Consider the following 17298-nt stretch of genomic DNA (forward strand, 5'->3'; position numbering starts at 1 on the left):
GTCGGTTGGATAAATGTCCTTTGTAGGTAAATTTCTGATGCTGACCATGGCTCGGAACTCTGGAGACCTGGAAGAGGTAGGAGTGGCCTCAACCTATCTACTAGGCATCACTGCTGTCGATGGCGTGAAAGTTGATTCAGCCGTGGATGGTAGAGATTTTTCCGTCGACGGTGGCGTCGCCGACGATGGTCTCGCAGACGACGGTAGTGTCGTCGACGGTAGTGTCGTCGACGGTAGTGTCGTCGACGGTAGTGTCGTCGACGGTAGTGTCGTCGACGGTAGTTTCTTTGACCCCGTCAAGGGCGATATCACCGATGAGAATGGCGTCGCTGAAGTTATAGTCGACGGGGCAGTCGTCGACGGTGCCATCTGGAGAGAGGAGATCGGACACCTTACCGACGATGTTAAGGTCGTCGACACTGACGACGGTCTCATCGACGATGAAGTGGAGACAGTAGATGTAGGTGTCGTCGTCACGGTCAGACGGTGTTGTCGTCGTTGATCTGATTTTCAGAGTCATTTTTCCAGAAGTGGAAGGCTCTGAAGAAGGAGATAGATGGTAAGACTCCTTCTTTTGAAGAGGAGAGGAAGGCTCAGAGGAGACTGAAGTCTGTAAGCCCTTCCCACGATGAGATTTCTGCCTCTTCCTGGATTTCTCTGTGTGGCCTAGGTCCTCAGATCTGGACCTTTTATGTGGCCTCTCGGACCCACTCTCCTCACCTGAAGTACATGATTTGGCCTGTAACCATGTCAGGAGCCTGCCCTCCCGGTCTCTGAGGGTCTTTGTGGAGAAGGTGCGACATATTTTGCAGTCCTTAACCTGATGTTGTGGGTAGAGACAGTACAAACAGTCTTTATGTGGGTCATCCACATGGAGCCTTTTCTTCCCACAGGTCTTGCAAGGGCGGAAAAGGCCTTTTCTAGAAGAATCTGACATATTTGAAGCTTTGAGAGAAAATCTCTGAAGTAGAAGAAAAAACTGAGCAGAGCTCAGGGAGACTCCCTTCACACGACGTGCGGTAGAAAATCTGAGGAAGAGAGCTTCTCTGGAGCAGGTTCTAGAGGGTGCTGGTGCCTGATTGGACAGCAGGCAGGTTTGGGTCCTTTCACAAAAGGACATGGATGGGCTATAAGAGCAAGCTCTGGCTCCATTATAGCCTATGGCAAAAAATTGCTATTTATTATTTATTGCTATTTTATGTACCGTGGGACTCCCACTTAGACGACTGGGATGATTCAAGCATGTGAATTTATGAAAGATCCAATAATGGATAACCTCTATTTCTGCCATTGTCTGGAGTAAATTTCCAACCTCTCGCATTATGAGAAAGGATTAGAGAAGAGCTGGTGAAAATCCTTAAAACAGGCAAGTTAGTAGGTTTTCAGACTCAAAGGCATTCAAGCCATGGAACTATTGCATACTGCTTCCTCCAGCCCCAGTATGTAGATCTGCGGAAAGGTGGCAAAATAAGTAAATTGCTATAGTAGGGCTTGAAACTGCATGTATTCAAGCCCTACTAATAGCAGCCCTGGCATAATCAGAGGATATTATCAGAGCACCTACATGAGATTACTGCCATGATTTGTCGCCACACCACGTGGCACCAAAGGGACAAGTAGATATATATATTTTTTTTTTAACAGGATAAAGTAGATTTAGGAAGCAACCTGCCCCATGGGCAAGATGATATTTTATTAAATTTCACACTACTGTTTGAGATTCTGTGGATGGCACTCACCACCAGTATCTAGATTAAAGCAGATTTGTCATTTTCCTTCTACATGCTCTGAAAGACAGACAACACATCTTCTGAAACTTTGTTTAGCTTTTCAGTATGCCAGATTAACTTTCACAGATTAGGCCTAAAACTGCCTCCATCTCCCAATTGGAAAACCATTATATGCTGTTGGTCTCCAAATCAGAAAGCTACTCACTTTCACAAACTTTTGATTCTTTATGAGCTTTAAAGATTAATGATGTGTGTGCTGGTAGGACGAACTCTCATCAGCTATAGATAGTGTACTTTAGCAAAATAATAATGTAGATCTGTCTCGCCTGTCACACAGCAAGGGTCAGCACATAGATGCAATTTATGATCACATCATCTGTTTAATCTTAAACTTGACAGATAGTGCTATCTGCAACTGAAGTCATCCACTACAATATGTGAGATGGGGCATTTCACATATTTGCAGTGAACGCATTTCAGTGTGCTTAATGGCTTATTTCACCAAAAAAAAGGAATCTGCATTAGAGAGAATTGTATAGTTGTATCTTTGAACACTAAGATTACATGGATTATTTGATAATACATACATGGCATTACATGAGCCCCTGGCTTTGCGTCGTGAGACAGACATACATTGGTCCTGTGCTACAGCTAACTGTCTCCGATTCATCTAAGAGAAAATAAAGTACACTATGTGATATGATGCTTTGATCCAAAAGGGACGGAATTCTCCAGAACCATTTCCTGCTCTCCCAGAAGAATTAAAAAAAAAAAAAAAAAAAAAAAAAGACACCCAACTCTGCGCCAGCCGACACTCAACTTAAGACACACACATAATATTCATATCCATCTGTGATGCCTACCTAAAGCTCTAATATTTATAGATAAGAGCATAGTTCACTGAGGTTTGTAAATGTATGTTTCTTCTTGTGAATAACTTATTCCAAAATATATAATGTAAAATGTATAATGTAAATAAGAAATATGTAAAATTGCTTGGTCTGTGCAATGTATACCAAGTAAATTTGTATCTGACAGCCATCTCCAGTTGGAAGTCTCGCCATATAAGGTTCTCTGATGTCCAAGAAGCTGCCTACACTATATTATACCACAGGTGCATTCCTCTCTGGTCGTCTGGATGATTTTGTGAGTTGGTCGAGTAAGTGGTTTTCAATGCAGGGCAAGTAGATTTCTGTACCATTTAGTCCTGTGGACAAGAAGTTTTCTAAAAAAAAAACAAAAAAAACACTCCTGATTAAAGGGTGCAAGATACCCTTGTTCAGAGAACGGGGCAGCCCGGTGCTCAGCAGTGCAGGTTTTTCAATATCACCAAACCAGAGGCACCATCAAGTATGGGGGAGGTCTGAGCATTGTCGAAGGTGATGGTGGGGCAGGGTTCAAGAGGAACTAACATTCTGGTAGTGTTGTGTCTTTAAGGTAGGGCAAACAGTGAATCTCCCACAACCACGTGTGTGCCTTTCATTCCATTGCTGCTTCTGTGCATCAACCTAAACTTCATGATCATGTTAACATGTGCAACAGCCTGCAATTCACGCTACTGAAATAGATGGTGTTCTAGTTTTACATCTATCTCACGTGATTCATCTGTTAATACGGTGTTTATTTCCTAAACTAGTGCTGCTATTTCTTAACAGCCATTTTGTTTGCCTACAATTTCACCTTTTATGTTACAGAACCTGCGGACTACACCTCACCAACTCATGCAGTTAAACAAAAAAAGATGGTTTCCCATTTACTGATATTTAGCTTAGTTCTTTGTACAATGTTGATTGTTTGCCCAAGGTCCCAATTTGGAACGTGGCTCACCTCCCAAACCAATAGTGTCTCTCTTCAGGTGGTTGAAAGGTTGAGGAGCAAGTTTCTTGCTAGAATGTTATCTTAGTGAGCAGATTATATAATGTGTGTGACTGTGTGTATCAACTGTGAACTGCTTTTTTACATTTTGAATAAAGAGCTGATTTGATAATATTAGAGATTAAGGGCACAATGCCAGCCACAGGAACTCTTTACCATCTAGTGTGGTGCTTTAATGACCATTCCGACTAGTGACAAGGAATAGGTGGAAAGCAGGTGCCTTGTGTTGGATTTCTATCTGCACTTCCATACTACTGACAAGTCAGGGGTAACAGCTGCAGTGGACAGGCAAAATACTTTTTTTTGAGGGGGGGGGGGGGCTGGAGGTTTTGCTGAGCATTGTTTGCAGATCTGTGTTCCGACTCCCCTACCCAGAAAGCTGCACCAACACCCCTCCCCCCACCGCCCAAAGGAAATGGCTACAAGACATAGAACTCCGTAAATCTTAGCAAACAGTTACAATCAAAGGTTTTAAGGTGGGCTGATCCACATTGTAATGAAGCAACCAATGACCAGAGGGCTCATTCACTTTGAGTATTGAAAGCATTAGCTCTACGACAAACCAAAAACTGTCAAATCAATAACAAATTTTAGAAGTAATGTTTCATTATAAATATTAAAATGCTCTTTATTTAAAATCTAAGTCAAACAAACCATATCCTGTAAAAATGCACTGACAAAGTACTAACAGTCAATCACAACAAAAATCCATATAGGCCCAAATTAACATAGGGATTGTGACAAAGGCAGACATTCCCTTGGTTTGAAAAATTTCAAGAAAAATCTTTCTAAAAGTAGGTTGTACAGAAGTAGTCCAATATAACCTAGACGAGCTTACAAAAACATAAGTTACACTGGACATACCCTGAGCCATTCCATGCCCTCCACCTGGTACCAGCGCATCAGCCCTCCTGTGAAGTACTTTGGCTGTTGGTAAGGTACTGGCTTCCCATCAAATTTCCTCACTGGATCAAGCAAATGTTTGGCATTGTGACGCACAGCTTGAGCAAGCCGATCTTTAATGGCAGAGTTTGAATCTCCATTTCTCTCAAGATATTCTTTACTGAGTTTACTGGGGGAAGCAGAATCTCCCTATAGGAAGAAAGAATGAAACAGGTTATTCAAGAACAAAGTTACAGAAAGCTAATACCATAGTGGAGGAAAATAAAAAATTACACTTGCTTTCAGTATCTGAGAAAAGAAAATTCTCCTAGCTTGCCTATTCATAACACTATGAAAAATATTGTCCTAATGTGTAGCTATGTAAATCAACATGTAAAAGACTACACTGGAGCATGTAGGTCGTGTTAAAGGTCAATACTCCATTACCTTCAGACAAGGCATCCATGAGTGTGAACATGCAAGGATGTAGTAGCGTTGATACCAGGCATGAACAATGCATCCTACCATCTAAAATCTCTAAGATTATTGCTTGAAGGCAGAGGGTGCATGAACGGAGAAAAAAATAAGTTACATACCTGAAGTTCTCCAGTATTGGTATCTTTCATAGATTCACATGCTTGAATATTCCCCTAGGAGGGATTCTCACTGTACCTTAATGAAGCAATATGTATCACAGGCTACAATAGGAACGAAAAATCAGTTTAATAGCTCCTCTACATCCTTTTTTTTTTTTTTTAAAAAGGACTAAACTGGACCAATAACCAATCAGATGTCAGCATTATCTATTACAGTAGTTGCCAACCTGTGGTGCGAGAACCCCTTGGGGTCTGCAAAGCCTCCACAGGGGGTCAGCAACTGCTTAAGAAATTAAATAATATTAACAGATTAGGTCCCCAGCTTTCAGTAATGACTCATTTTGGGAGGAGAGAGGCCCATGGATTCCACTAATAATTCAGTGGGGGTCCCCAGATTCCAGTATTGATAAAGTGTGTGTGTGTTGGGGGGGTGGGGGGGGGGGGGGGGGGGGGTCCACAGACGTCAAAAAGTTGGGAAACCACTGCTCTAGAACACTCCCAAAAGAGGCAGATTCCCTCACTTTCAGGCACTAGTGTGATCTTAAATCTTATGAGTGAGGGGAGCCTCTAACAGGAAGGCTCACATGTGAATCTATGAAAGATAGCAATACTGGAGAATGAAAATGTCACTTACCCAGTGTACATCTGTTCGTGGCATCAGTCGCAGTAGATTCGCATGTTCTGCAATCGCTCGCCATCTGGTGTTGGGCCGGAGTGTTACAAGTTGTTTTTCTTCGAAGAAGTCTTTCGAGTCACGGGACCGAGTGACTCCTCCTTTTGTCTCCATTGCGCATGGGCGTCGACTCCATCTTCGATTGTTTTTCCCCGCAGAGGGTGAGGTAGGAGTTGAATTGTAGTAATAGTGCCCATGCAATGGAGTGACTAAGTATGCACCTATTTAAGGTTGAGATGATACATATATAAATAATTGAAGGTAACTTCCAAACTGCTACAGGCTCCCGGGGAGGCGGGTGGGCACATGCGAATCTACTGCGACTGATGCCACGAACAGATGTACACTGGGTAAGTGACATTTTCAGTTCGATGGCATCTGTCGCTGTAGATACGCATGTTCTGCAATAGACTAGTAAGCAGTTATTTCCCCAAAAGCGGTGGATCAGCCTGTAGGAGTGGAAGTAGTCTGAAATAATGTCCTTAATACAGCTTGACCTACTGTGGCTTGTTGTGCGGATAACACGTCTACACAGTAGTGCTTGGTGAATGTGTGAGGCGTAGACCATGTGGCTGCCTTACATATTTCTTGCATTGGGATGTTTCCTAGAAAGGCCATGGTAGCACCTTTCTTTCTGGTTGAGTGTGCCCTTGGTGTAATGGGCAGCTGTCGTTTAGCTTTAAGGTAGCAGATTTGGATGCATTTAACTATCCATCTGGCTATACCTTGTTTTGAAATTGGGTTTCCTGCATGAGGTTTTTGAAATGCAATAAAGAGTTGTTTAGTCTTTCTGATGTTCTTTGTTCTGTCAATGTAATACATTAATGCTCTTTTGACATCTAATGTATGTAGTGCCCTTTCAGCTACGGTATCTGGCTGTGGAAAGAACACTGGAAGTTCCACTGTTTGATTTAGATGGAACGGTGAAATAACCTTTGGCAAAAATTTAGGATTGGTCCTTAGGACGACTTTATTTTTGTGTAGTTGTATAAAAGGTTCCTGTATAGTAAACGCCTGAATCTCGCTTACTCTTCTCAGGGAAGTAATGGCGATGAGAAATGCCACCTTCCAGGTTAGGAACTGTATGTCGCAGGAGTGCATGGGTTCAAAAGGTGGACCCATAAGTCTAGTTAGGACAACATTTAGGTTCCATTAAGGAACAGGTAGTGTTCTTGGTGGTATAATTCTCCTAAGGCCCTCCATGAATGCTTTAATGACTGGTATTTTATATAGGGAAGTTGAATAGGTAGTTTGCAGGTATGCAGATATTGCTGCAAGGTGAATCTTAATGGAAGAGAAAGCTAGGTTAGATTTTTGTAAGTGAAGCAAGTAACCCACTACATGTTCTGGAGTTGTGTGTAATGGTTGTATTTGATTAATATGGCAGTAGCAAACAAACCTCTTCCATTTACTTGCATAGCAGTGCCTGGTGGATGGCCTTCTTGCTTGTTTTATGACTTCCATACATTCTTGGGTAAGTTGTAAGTGCCCGAATTCTAGGATTTCAGGAGCCAGATTGCTAGATTCAGCGATGCTGGATCTGGGTGTCTGATCTTTTGGTTGTGCTGTGTCAACAGATCTGGCCTGTTGGGCAATTTGATGCAGGGTACCACTGATAGGTCTAGCAGCGTTGTGTACCAGGGTTGCCTTGCCCAAGTTGGTGCTATCAATATGAGTTTGAGTTTGCTTTGACTGAGTTTGTTTACCAGGTAAGGAAGGAGAGGGAGAGGAGGAAAAGCGTAAGCAAATATCCCTGACCAGTTCATCCATAGGGCATTGCCTTGGGATTGTTTGTGTGGGTATCTGGATGCGAAGTTTTGGCATTTTGCGTTCTCCCTTGTCGCAAACAAGTCTATCTGAGGTGTTCCCCAGAGTTTGAAATAAGTGTTCAGTATTTGGGGGTGAATTTCCCATTCGTGGACCTGTTGGTGATCTCGAGAGAGATTGTCTGCGAGTTGATTTTGTATCCCTGGTATAAACTGTGCAATTAGGCGAATTTGGTTGTGAATTGCCCAATGCCAAATTTTTTGTGCTAGCAGGCTTAACTGCGTGGAGTGCGTCCCCCCCTGCTTGTTTAGATAATACATTGTTGTCATGTTGTCTGTTTTGACGAGAATGTATTTGTGAACTATTATTGGTTGGAAAGCTTTTAGTGCTTGAAAAACTGCTAGAAGTTCTAGGTGATTGATATGCAGTTTTGTTTGATGTACGTTCCATTGTCCTTGTATGCTGTGTTGATTGAGGTGTGCTCCCCACCCTGTCATGGAAGCATCTGTTGTTATTACGTATTGTGGCACTGGGTCTTGGAAAGGCCGCCCCTTGTTTAAATTTATGTTGTTCCACCACAGAAGCGAGAGGTAAGTTTGGCGGTCTATTAACACCAGATCTAGGAGGTGACCCTGTGCTTGAGACCACTGTGATGCTAGGCATTGTTGTAAGGGCCTCATGTGCAGTCTTGCGTTTGGGACAATGGCTATGCATGATGACATCATGCCTAGGAGTTGTAATACCATCTTTGCCTGTATCTTTTGTGTTGGATACATGCGTTGTATGATGGTGTTGAAATTTTGAATTCTTTGTGGACTTGGAGTGGCTACTCCTTTTGATGTGTCTATTATGGCTCCCAGGTATTGTTGTACCTTGCGTGGCAGAATTTTGGATTTTGTGAAATTGACGGTGAACCCTAGTTTGAAGAGGGTTTGTATGATATGATTTGTGTGATTTGAGCACTCTATTAACGAATGGGCTTTGATTAGCCAGTCGTCTAGATATGGGAACACATGTATTTGCTGCCTTCTTATGTGTGCTGCGACTACTGCTAGACATTTGGTAAAGACTCTTGGTGCGGTTGTTAATCCGAAAGGCAGTACCTTGAATTGGTAATGTATTCCTTTGAATACAAACCTTAGGTATTTCCTGTGCGATGGGTGTATTGGTATATGGAAATAAGCATCCTTGAGGTCTAAAGTTGCCATGTAGTCGTGCAGTTTTAGCAATGGCAATACTTCTTGTAGTGTGACCATGTGGAAGTGGTCTGATTTGATGAAAGTGTTGACTACTCTGAGGTCTAGGATTGGTCTCAGCGTTTTGTCCTTCTTTGGTATCAGAAAGTACAGTGAGTAAACTCCTGTGTTTATTTGTGTGTTTGGCACTAATTCGATTGCATTCTTTTGCAATAGTGCCTGCACTTCTATCTCCAGGAGATTGGAATGGTGTGTTGTTAAATTTTGTGCTTTTGGTGGTATGTTTGGAGGGAATTGTAGAAATTCTATGCAATAACCATGTTGGATAATTGCTAGAACCCAAGTGTCTGTAGTGATTTCCTCCCATGCTTTGTAATAATGACCTATTCTTCCCCCCACTGGTGTTGTGTGGAGGGGGTGAGTGACATGTGAGTCATTGTTTAGTAGTAGGGGTTTTGGGGCTTTGAAATCTCCCTCTATTTCTAGGGAATTGCCCTCCTCTATATTGTCCCCGAAAACCTCCTCTATACTGTCCCTGGTAAGTGGACGGTGTTGCTTGTGAGGTGCTGGCTTGTGTGCTTTGACCCCGAAACCCCCCTCGAAAGGGCGTTTTACGGAATGTGCTGTAATTCCCTCTGCTCTGCGGGGAGTAGAGTGCGCCCATGGCTTTGGCAGTGTCCGTATCTTTTTTGAGTTTCTCAATCGCTGTGTCCACTTCTGGACCGAACAGTTCTTTTTCATTAAAAGGCATATTGAGAACTGCTTGTTGAATCTCTGGTTTAAATCCAGACGTTCGGAGCCATGCATGCCTTCTGATAGTTACAGATGTATTAATTGTCCGTGCAGCTGTATCTGCAGCGTCCATGGAGGAACGTATCTGGTTGTTGGAGATGGTCTGTCCCTCCTCAACCACTTGTTTTGCCCTATTTTGGAAGTCTTTGGGCAGATGTTCAATGAGATGTTGCATCTCGTCCCAGTGGGCTCTGTCATAGCGCGCAAGTAGTGCCTGGGAGTTCGCGATGCGCCACTGGTTTGCAGCTTGTGCTGCGACTCTCTTACCAGCTGCATCGAACTTGCGGCTTTCTTTATCGGGGGGTGGTGCATCTCCAGATGTGTGAGAGTTGGCCCTTTTCCTAGCTGCTCCTACAACAACAGAGTCTGGTGGCAGCTGTGTTGTGATGAAAACCGGGTCCGTAGGAGGCGGTTTATACTTTTTTTCCACCCTTGGTGTGATTGCCCTACTTTTGACCGGGTCCTTAAATATGTCTTTTGCGTGCCGGAGCATACCAGGGAGCATAGGCAGGCTTTGGTAGGAGCTGTGGGTGGAGGAGTGTGTTGAACAAGAAATCATCCTCAACCTGTTCTGAGTGGAGGCTTACGTTGTGAAATTGTGCTGCCCTAGCCACCACCTGAGAGTACGCGGTGCTGTCTTCTGGTGGAGATGGTTTTGTAGGGTATGCCTCCGGGCTGTTATCTGACACTGGGGCGTCGTATAGGTCCCATGCGTCCTGATCTTGGTCACCCTGGCTCATGGTGGTGTGAGCTGGGGAGTGTGATGGCGTTTGTGCTGGTGAAACGTTAATCACGGGCGGAGGAGAGGGTGGTGGTGTAACTCTTTTCACCACTTTTGGTTGTGGTGCTTGTTCCGTCTGGAACTCCAACCTTCTCTTTCTCCTAATGGGGGGAAGGGTGCTTATTTTTCCTGTCCCCTGCTGAATGAAGATACGCTTTTGCGTATGGTCCACATCAGTTGCTTGTAGCTCTTCCTCAAACCTATGCTTTTGCATTTGGGAGGTTAGCGAGTGCTCTTCTGTATAAGAGCCTGAAGCCGGGTCGCTTGCAGTTTGTTTCGGCATCGAAACTTTGTCTGCGTGTTTTTCGGCTCCGGGTGACTTTTTTCCTTTTCGGGGCCGAAACCTCTCGGCGTCGATCTGTTTCGGTGCCGCTGTCTCGGCGTCGAGCCGTGTCCACACCGGCATCTCGGTGTTGAGGCTTGTCTCCAGCACTTTCTCGGTCCCGAGAAGGCTGCGTGCCGGTGTCTCGACCGGAGTCGGACGATCTCGGCACTGTTTGGGCCTTTTTCGGTGCCGACGGTCGGTCACCGAATTTATGGGTCGAGCCATGGCCTGGTGGCAGTGGCGTCCCCTGGGCCTTGTAAATGTTTCTTTGTGTGGTTTTCGACGTCTTACTCACGGTTTGTGTATCGTCGAATCCTTCGGAGTCTGAGTCTTGGATCGAGAAGGTACCTTCCTCTTCTTGTTCCTCGAACTCCCGTTGGGCTGTCGGTGCGGACGCCATTTGAAGTCTTCTGGCTCGACGGTCTCGGAGTGTTTTTCGGGACCGGAACGCACGACAGGCTTCGCAGGTGTCTTCGCTGTGCTCAGGTGACAGGCACAGGTTGCAGACCAAGTGTTGGTCTGTGTAGGGGTATTTATTGTGGCATTTGGGGCAGAAACGGAACGGGGTCCGTTCCATCGGCGTTCTTCAGCACGCGGTCGGGCCGACCAGGCCCCGACGGAGGATCGAAAAACTACCCCGAAGGGCACCGGAGCTCTTCGATCTTCGATGCGGTGTGGAATCTAAGTACGCCGATCCCGAACGCAACAATACCGACGAAAATCTTCCGAAATTAACTATTTTTTCCGTTCCGAAACTCGGAGCGACAGGAACACGTCCGAACCCGATGGCGGAAAAAAAACAATCGAAGATGGAGTCGACGCCCATGCGCAATGGAGACAAAAGGAGGAGTCACTCGGTCCCGTGACTCGAAAGACTTCTTCGAAGAAAAACAACTTGTAACACTCCGGCCCAACACCAGATGGCGAGCGATTGCAGAACATGCGTATCTACAGCGACAGATGCCATCGAACCTACAGTTACATTACAGGTAAGTAATTTATTTTCTTCTCCAGTATTGGATCCTTTCACATGCTTGAATCAGAGTAACAAGCAATACAGCAAGAATAGTATAGTAGCAGCAATCCACCTAGCGATGGTTTGTTTGGTTACTGAGAGACCTTTCCTGATACCTCCGTATGCCAAGAGTAACGTCTGATTTTCATAAGTGATGTGTCCTGTGTAAATAGAACTTAAGGTATCGTCTGACATCTAGGTTGCAGAGATTTCTCTGCCTGCATGGGAGGATTTGGGGGAAAAAGTTCAGAGAACTACTGGTTCATTTAAGGGGAAGTTTGATGGTACTTTCGGAATAAACTTAGGGTTTTATTCTCAGGATAACACGGTCTGTTGTAAACTGTAGAAAAGGTTGCTTGATAGTAAAAGCTTGTATGTCGCTTACCCTCTTAGCGAAAGTGAGAGCCAGTAGGATCGCCATTTTCCAGGTAAGATATTTTAGATCTTATTTATGAATTGGTTCACATGGCAGCTTCATAAGCTGACCCAGGACTACACTGACATACCACAATTATGGAGGGTTTCAAACTGGTGGAAAAGTCCCAAACATGCCATTGAGGACTTTTTTTAATAATACTAGTAGACCACAGAGAAGGTGCATTATTGTTACATCTGAATCTTGAAATTGTCACCAGATGTACCTTTGAGGAACGAGAATCCAGATTTGGCTAGGTGTGTAAATACGGGAGAACTTGTTTTGCCGGTGCTGTGACTGGATGGATGTCCGAGGACGTGCACCAAAGGCAGAAGCGTTACCATTTGAATTTATAGGTTCTGTTCGCTGTGTAGGCCCTTGCTATGGCCAATATTTTCCTGCAGTCCGATGGAATGACTAATGAGGATAATTCAATGATTTCAAGGATCCAGTGATGTTGGGTCTGGGTGTTGTATTTGGCCTTCGTTCATCAGCAAGTCCAATGTTAGTCTGAGTTGTAGATTAGGTTGCTCCAAGAGGAGTAGAAGCTCAGCGAACCCAAACTGTGGAGGACACCTGGGGGCTATGAGTAGAAGTCTGCAAGGTTTCCGCAGGCTTGTTGATTACCTTTGGGATCGGTGGAAAAGTGTAGGGATATATTCTTGACCACTGTATCAAAAGTGCATTTGCCCCATGATCCTTTTTGGGGATGCCAACATGCAAAGAACAGGAATTTCTTGTTCTCCTTCGTTGCAAACATATTTAAGTACAGTTTGCCCCACCAATGGAATAGATCACTCAGCACCTGTTGATTAAGTTCCCATTTGTGGTACAGAAGAGTGGTTCTGCTCAATGAGACTGCAAAGAGATTGGAAACTCCAGGTACATGCTCTGCCTTGATGGATATGCGATGGTGAAGTGCATAGTTCCAGATTTCCTGTGTCTGATCAGAGCGCTTGAGACGGTTCCTGCGTTTGTTTAGACAGAACATACTGGTGGTATGGTCTGTTCGTATGAGGACTGATATGCGTGTTATGTGGGGGAGAAAAGCTTTTAATGCTGCAGTTTCTTCTCTGTGGAACACCCCCCACTCATGTGCAAGTTCCCCCCCGCCTGTTATGATGAAGCTAGGGGTCTTCTGTAGATATCGGAGTCCTTTGGATAGCTTCAAGGGCTGTGTCCACCAATACATTGCTCTTCTCATTGCTGCAGTTATCTGTATGTGGTCTTAGAATGAGCTTTGCATCTGGATCCACGGCCTGTCAAGTTGCTCTTGAAGTGGACACAGATGTAATCAACAGTTTGGGACCAGCAGGATTCAAGAGGAGATGATTTCCATGAATGATTTGTACATCTGAACAGACACTGACGTTTTTTTGGATAGTCTGCGTGCCAGTTGAGGCATTTTTGTTTGCTTGTCTTTGGAGGGAAAGGCTGTGTCCAGAATAGCCCCCCAAGAACATTATTCTTGTTGTTGGGTTTAGTTGAGACTTGTGGTAATTGGCTGGGAGGCCTAATCTTTTGAGTAACGAGAGGCAGGTGGCAATTTTCTTTCCTTGTTGCCTGAGGTGAGCTGCTACTGGGGCCAACATCTTTGTGAAGATTCTGGGGGCAGATTTTACTCCAAATGGTAAATACCCTGAATTGAAAATGGATACCGGTTACCTGGAAGCAGAGGAATTTGCGATGTCTTGGGTGTAAGGGGATATGAAAGTATGCACCCTGAAGACAGAGTGACAAGTGATTTCTGTTGTTCACGAGTTGTAGTATGTCCTGAAACGTCACCATTTGAAAAGACTGTTTCTTTAGAAATGTGTTCAGCCTTCGAAGGTAGACTATAGGAATCTCCGGAGGGTTTCTTGAAGAGAAAGAAGCAGGAGTGAATGTCCTCTTGAGATGGCATCTAGAACCCACCTGTCTGAAGTAATTGCAGATCATTGTTGGAAATGTTATTCTAGCTCCAATTCGGGATGCTAGTGAGGTAGTCAGTATCAGGTCATTGTTTTCTTGTACCTCTGCCTCGTGCTGGTAACTTTCCTCTGGTAGTATGTTCATATGCAGCTCGTTGGAGGTGGTCTGTATTGCTGCTGTTGAGCGTATTGTGGACGGTATTGTCTGGCCAGACAGATACTGCATGTAGGGCTGGTAGTTTCCTCTAAATTAATAATTTCCTCTTCCCCCTAGCTCATCGAAAAAGCAGTTTCTGGAATTGTAGTGTGTCAAGGGATTTAGTCTGTGCCAGACTTTTTAGATTGTAGGGCATCACCCACACGTTTGCCGAAGGTGACTCCCCGTCAAATGGCATATCCAGTATTTTTGTCTGAACTTCTGGGCGGAAAGAGGTAGATTTCCCCAATGACACTGCTCTCTCCCTCTAAATGTGGTTGCTTAGGACTTAGCACACCTCATAATTGGCATACTGGTGCTCCATACAAGTCCCTAGTATATGGTATTTAGGTATCCAGGGCATTTGGGCACCAGGGGTTCCCCATGCACTGCAGCATGTATTGTGTCGCCCATGCATAATGTGTCTGCAGGTCTGTCATTGAAGCCTGCGTGAAAAGGTGCATGAACCCTTTCATTACAGGTCACTGCACCAGGTCACTAAGTCACCCCTACAGTAGGCCCTCCTAGCCCAGGTCAGGGTGCAGGTACCTGTATGTGAGGGCACCCTTGCACAAGGAGAGGTGCCCCTACGAAATCCAGCTCCATTTCACTGGACTTTGTAAGTGCGAGGAAGCCATTTCACCTGCGTTGCTGCCACCCCTCAGACAGAGTTCTGTCCTCCTGCTGCTTGACCAGCTCAGGGAGAGGAAGGCAGAACAAAGGATTTCCTATGGGAGAGGAAGGTAGCACCCTCTCCCTTGGAAATAGGTGTTTCATGTCTTGGGAGGGGTAGCCTCCCCAAGCCACAGGTATGGTTTGAAGGGCACATTTGGTGCCCTCCTTGCATAAACCGTTTTGCACCAGTCCAGGGACCCCCAGGGCCCTGTTCTAACGCATAACTCGACAATGGAAAGGGGAGTGACCACTCCACTGTCCATCACCACTCCAGAGGTGGTGCCCAGAACTCCTCCAGGTGGCTATTTGATTTTCCATATTGAATCAAAGGTGGACAGAGGCTGCTGGGAGCATCTGAGTGGCCAGGTCATGCAGGTGACATCACAGCTCCCCCCCACACCCATTCCCCCCCTCCCCCAATAGGTGGTCACTGTGCAAGGTGACCAATCCCCCTTCCTGGGCTATTTATGGTCTCCCTCTCGGGTGGTTCCCCAGATTCGACATACAAGATTCCAGCAGGACTCCTCTGAATCATTCCCTTTATCTTCTCGCCACCGGGACTGCAACTGGTCCCTCTAGGAACCGACAATCAGCAACGGCTCAGCTTTGCAACAGTTTCTCTGGCTCCTTCCAGCAACTGCAACATTTCCCTGGCTGTGCATCAACAAGCCTTCAGGCTACACAAGTAAGAATGAATCTACCTTGGAGTCACTCCCCTGCATCAGGAGTCACCAACTGCAATGACGACCAGCTGCATGGATCCTCTTTCCTCTGGAACTGCATGAATCCTGCATCACAGGTGGTCCCCTCTACCAGCTGTCCAACTTGGGAGACGGTAAGCCCTTGCCACTCCTCACAGGACAGAATCCCTGTGCATCGCGACTCTTGCAGCTGCCAAGGCTCGTTTGTTCCTCCAAGTGATCTTCAGGCTCAGTATAGTGCCGGCCGCTAGCACTCCTTCCTGCAAAGTACAGTCTCCGGCTTGCTGCTTCTACGACTCCTCTTCAGGTGTGCCGAGTGGGCCTCACTACGATTCCTGTGCCTGCTCCCCGTGGGTCGCCTGTGGGGGCTGCCTCCTCTTCTTGGGGCTCTCCCTGCTGTTGAAGGTCACCTCCGACTCCCCTCCGTGGGTTGAGTCCCCTGGGCCTTGGTGGTCCTCTTCAGCCTTGCCAAACCTTCTTCACCAACTCTTGCATTTGCTAAAGCTTGTTGGTGGTTTTCCAGCACCACTGACTGACTACATCACGACCGACCGACGTGGGACATATCTTGTATCGCTTCTGGAAGTACTCTTCCACTCCTGTGCGGCACTGCTGACTTTCTTCATCCACCTTCAACCTGGTCCTGCATCCACAGAAGGGTGGGTACTGGCTCCTGCCACAGCTGGAAACTAACTGGACTTGGTCCCCTTCTTTTGCAGGTCCTCCTCTGTCAGGATCCACCTTTAGTTTCTTCCAATCTTGTCTGGGTCTTTCACAATTCTTTTCCAAAGTACTCCGGTTGATTTTGATGTAAACCAGGTACGTACGTACTTCTCTGCAGGTCATGGGGGTGGCACTCTGGTACTTCCCTTTTGGTGTTCCTAGTTCCTCCAGCTCCCCCTCTACTGATTCTGCTTCCTTGGGTGGGGGAAGGGGGGCTGCCTTTCACATCCCACTTTAAGTATATGGTTTGGACCTCTTCTAGGGCCCTCACTGTTTGCTATTGCTTTTACCAATGCCTATTGCTTGCTATGCTCTTTTCTGATTTCTAATATGTATAGAATAGTGTTTCTCCCTCCAGTTGGGGTATTACCTATACAGTATTTTAGTATTTGTGTTATCATAATAAAGTACCTTTATTTTTGTAACACTGCATGGCTCTTTCATGGGTGTAAGTGCTGTGTGACTATAGAAGTATTGCATAGGCTTTGCATGTCTCCAAGATAAGTTTTGGCCGCTCATCCACAGCTACAGCTAGACAGCCCTGGCTTCCTAGACACTGCCTACACTTTACTAATAGGAAATACTTGGTATAAAGGTGGTAACGCCATAGGTGCTCACCAGGCCAGCTACTCCTCTTTTACCAGGTAGATGTATGGTGACATGTCTGACCACATCTGCCAGTCATAACTGGCCAATATAGCTAGTTAGTTGCCAGCCCTTACCGTGGAGGCCTCCATGGTGGAGGATCTTTTGCTGAAGCTATCCAGCCTACCGCCATCTCTGTTATGTGGAGGAGAGGATATCAGTGTGGAAGTTTTTTTTGAGCAACATTGCATTGCTTGCGATACCACCAAATCAGGTTTTGACTTTCCAATAAGGCAAGTCGGACATTTGTCTGGTGCCTTTTATGTTTTTTTTATCCTGGGATGACTGGAGACACTGTAGCTGGGGTTATCATGGCTTTCAGTCCTTCCTGGCAGATAAAATCAATTATTGGAATAGCTCTTACTGGCTTCTTCTCAGGTTCTTTAAAGTCGTATAGTCTG

At 45.5% G+C, this 17298-nt stretch overlaps 1 protein-coding gene across 2 annotated transcripts in view; it reads right to left on the reverse strand.

The window, feature by feature from the left end:
* HELLS (helicase, lymphoid specific) overlaps positions 1–17298 on the reverse strand; it is a 549822-nt gene that overhangs the window by 425698 nt on the left and 106826 nt on the right. For both annotated transcript variants that reach the window (XM_069240496.1, XM_069240495.1), the window contains exon 8: positions 4470–4697. In XM_069240496.1, coding sequence (XP_069096597.1) covers positions 4470–4697 — 228 coding nt within the window. The remainder of the gene's footprint in view (positions 1–4469; positions 4698–17298) is intronic.

This window comes from Pleurodeles waltl, chromosome 6 (assembly GCF_031143425.1).
Source record: "Pleurodeles waltl isolate 20211129_DDA chromosome 6, aPleWal1.hap1.20221129, whole genome shotgun sequence".
In the NCBI taxonomy this organism is placed as follows: Eukaryota; Metazoa; Chordata; class Amphibia; order Caudata; family Salamandridae; genus Pleurodeles; species Pleurodeles waltl.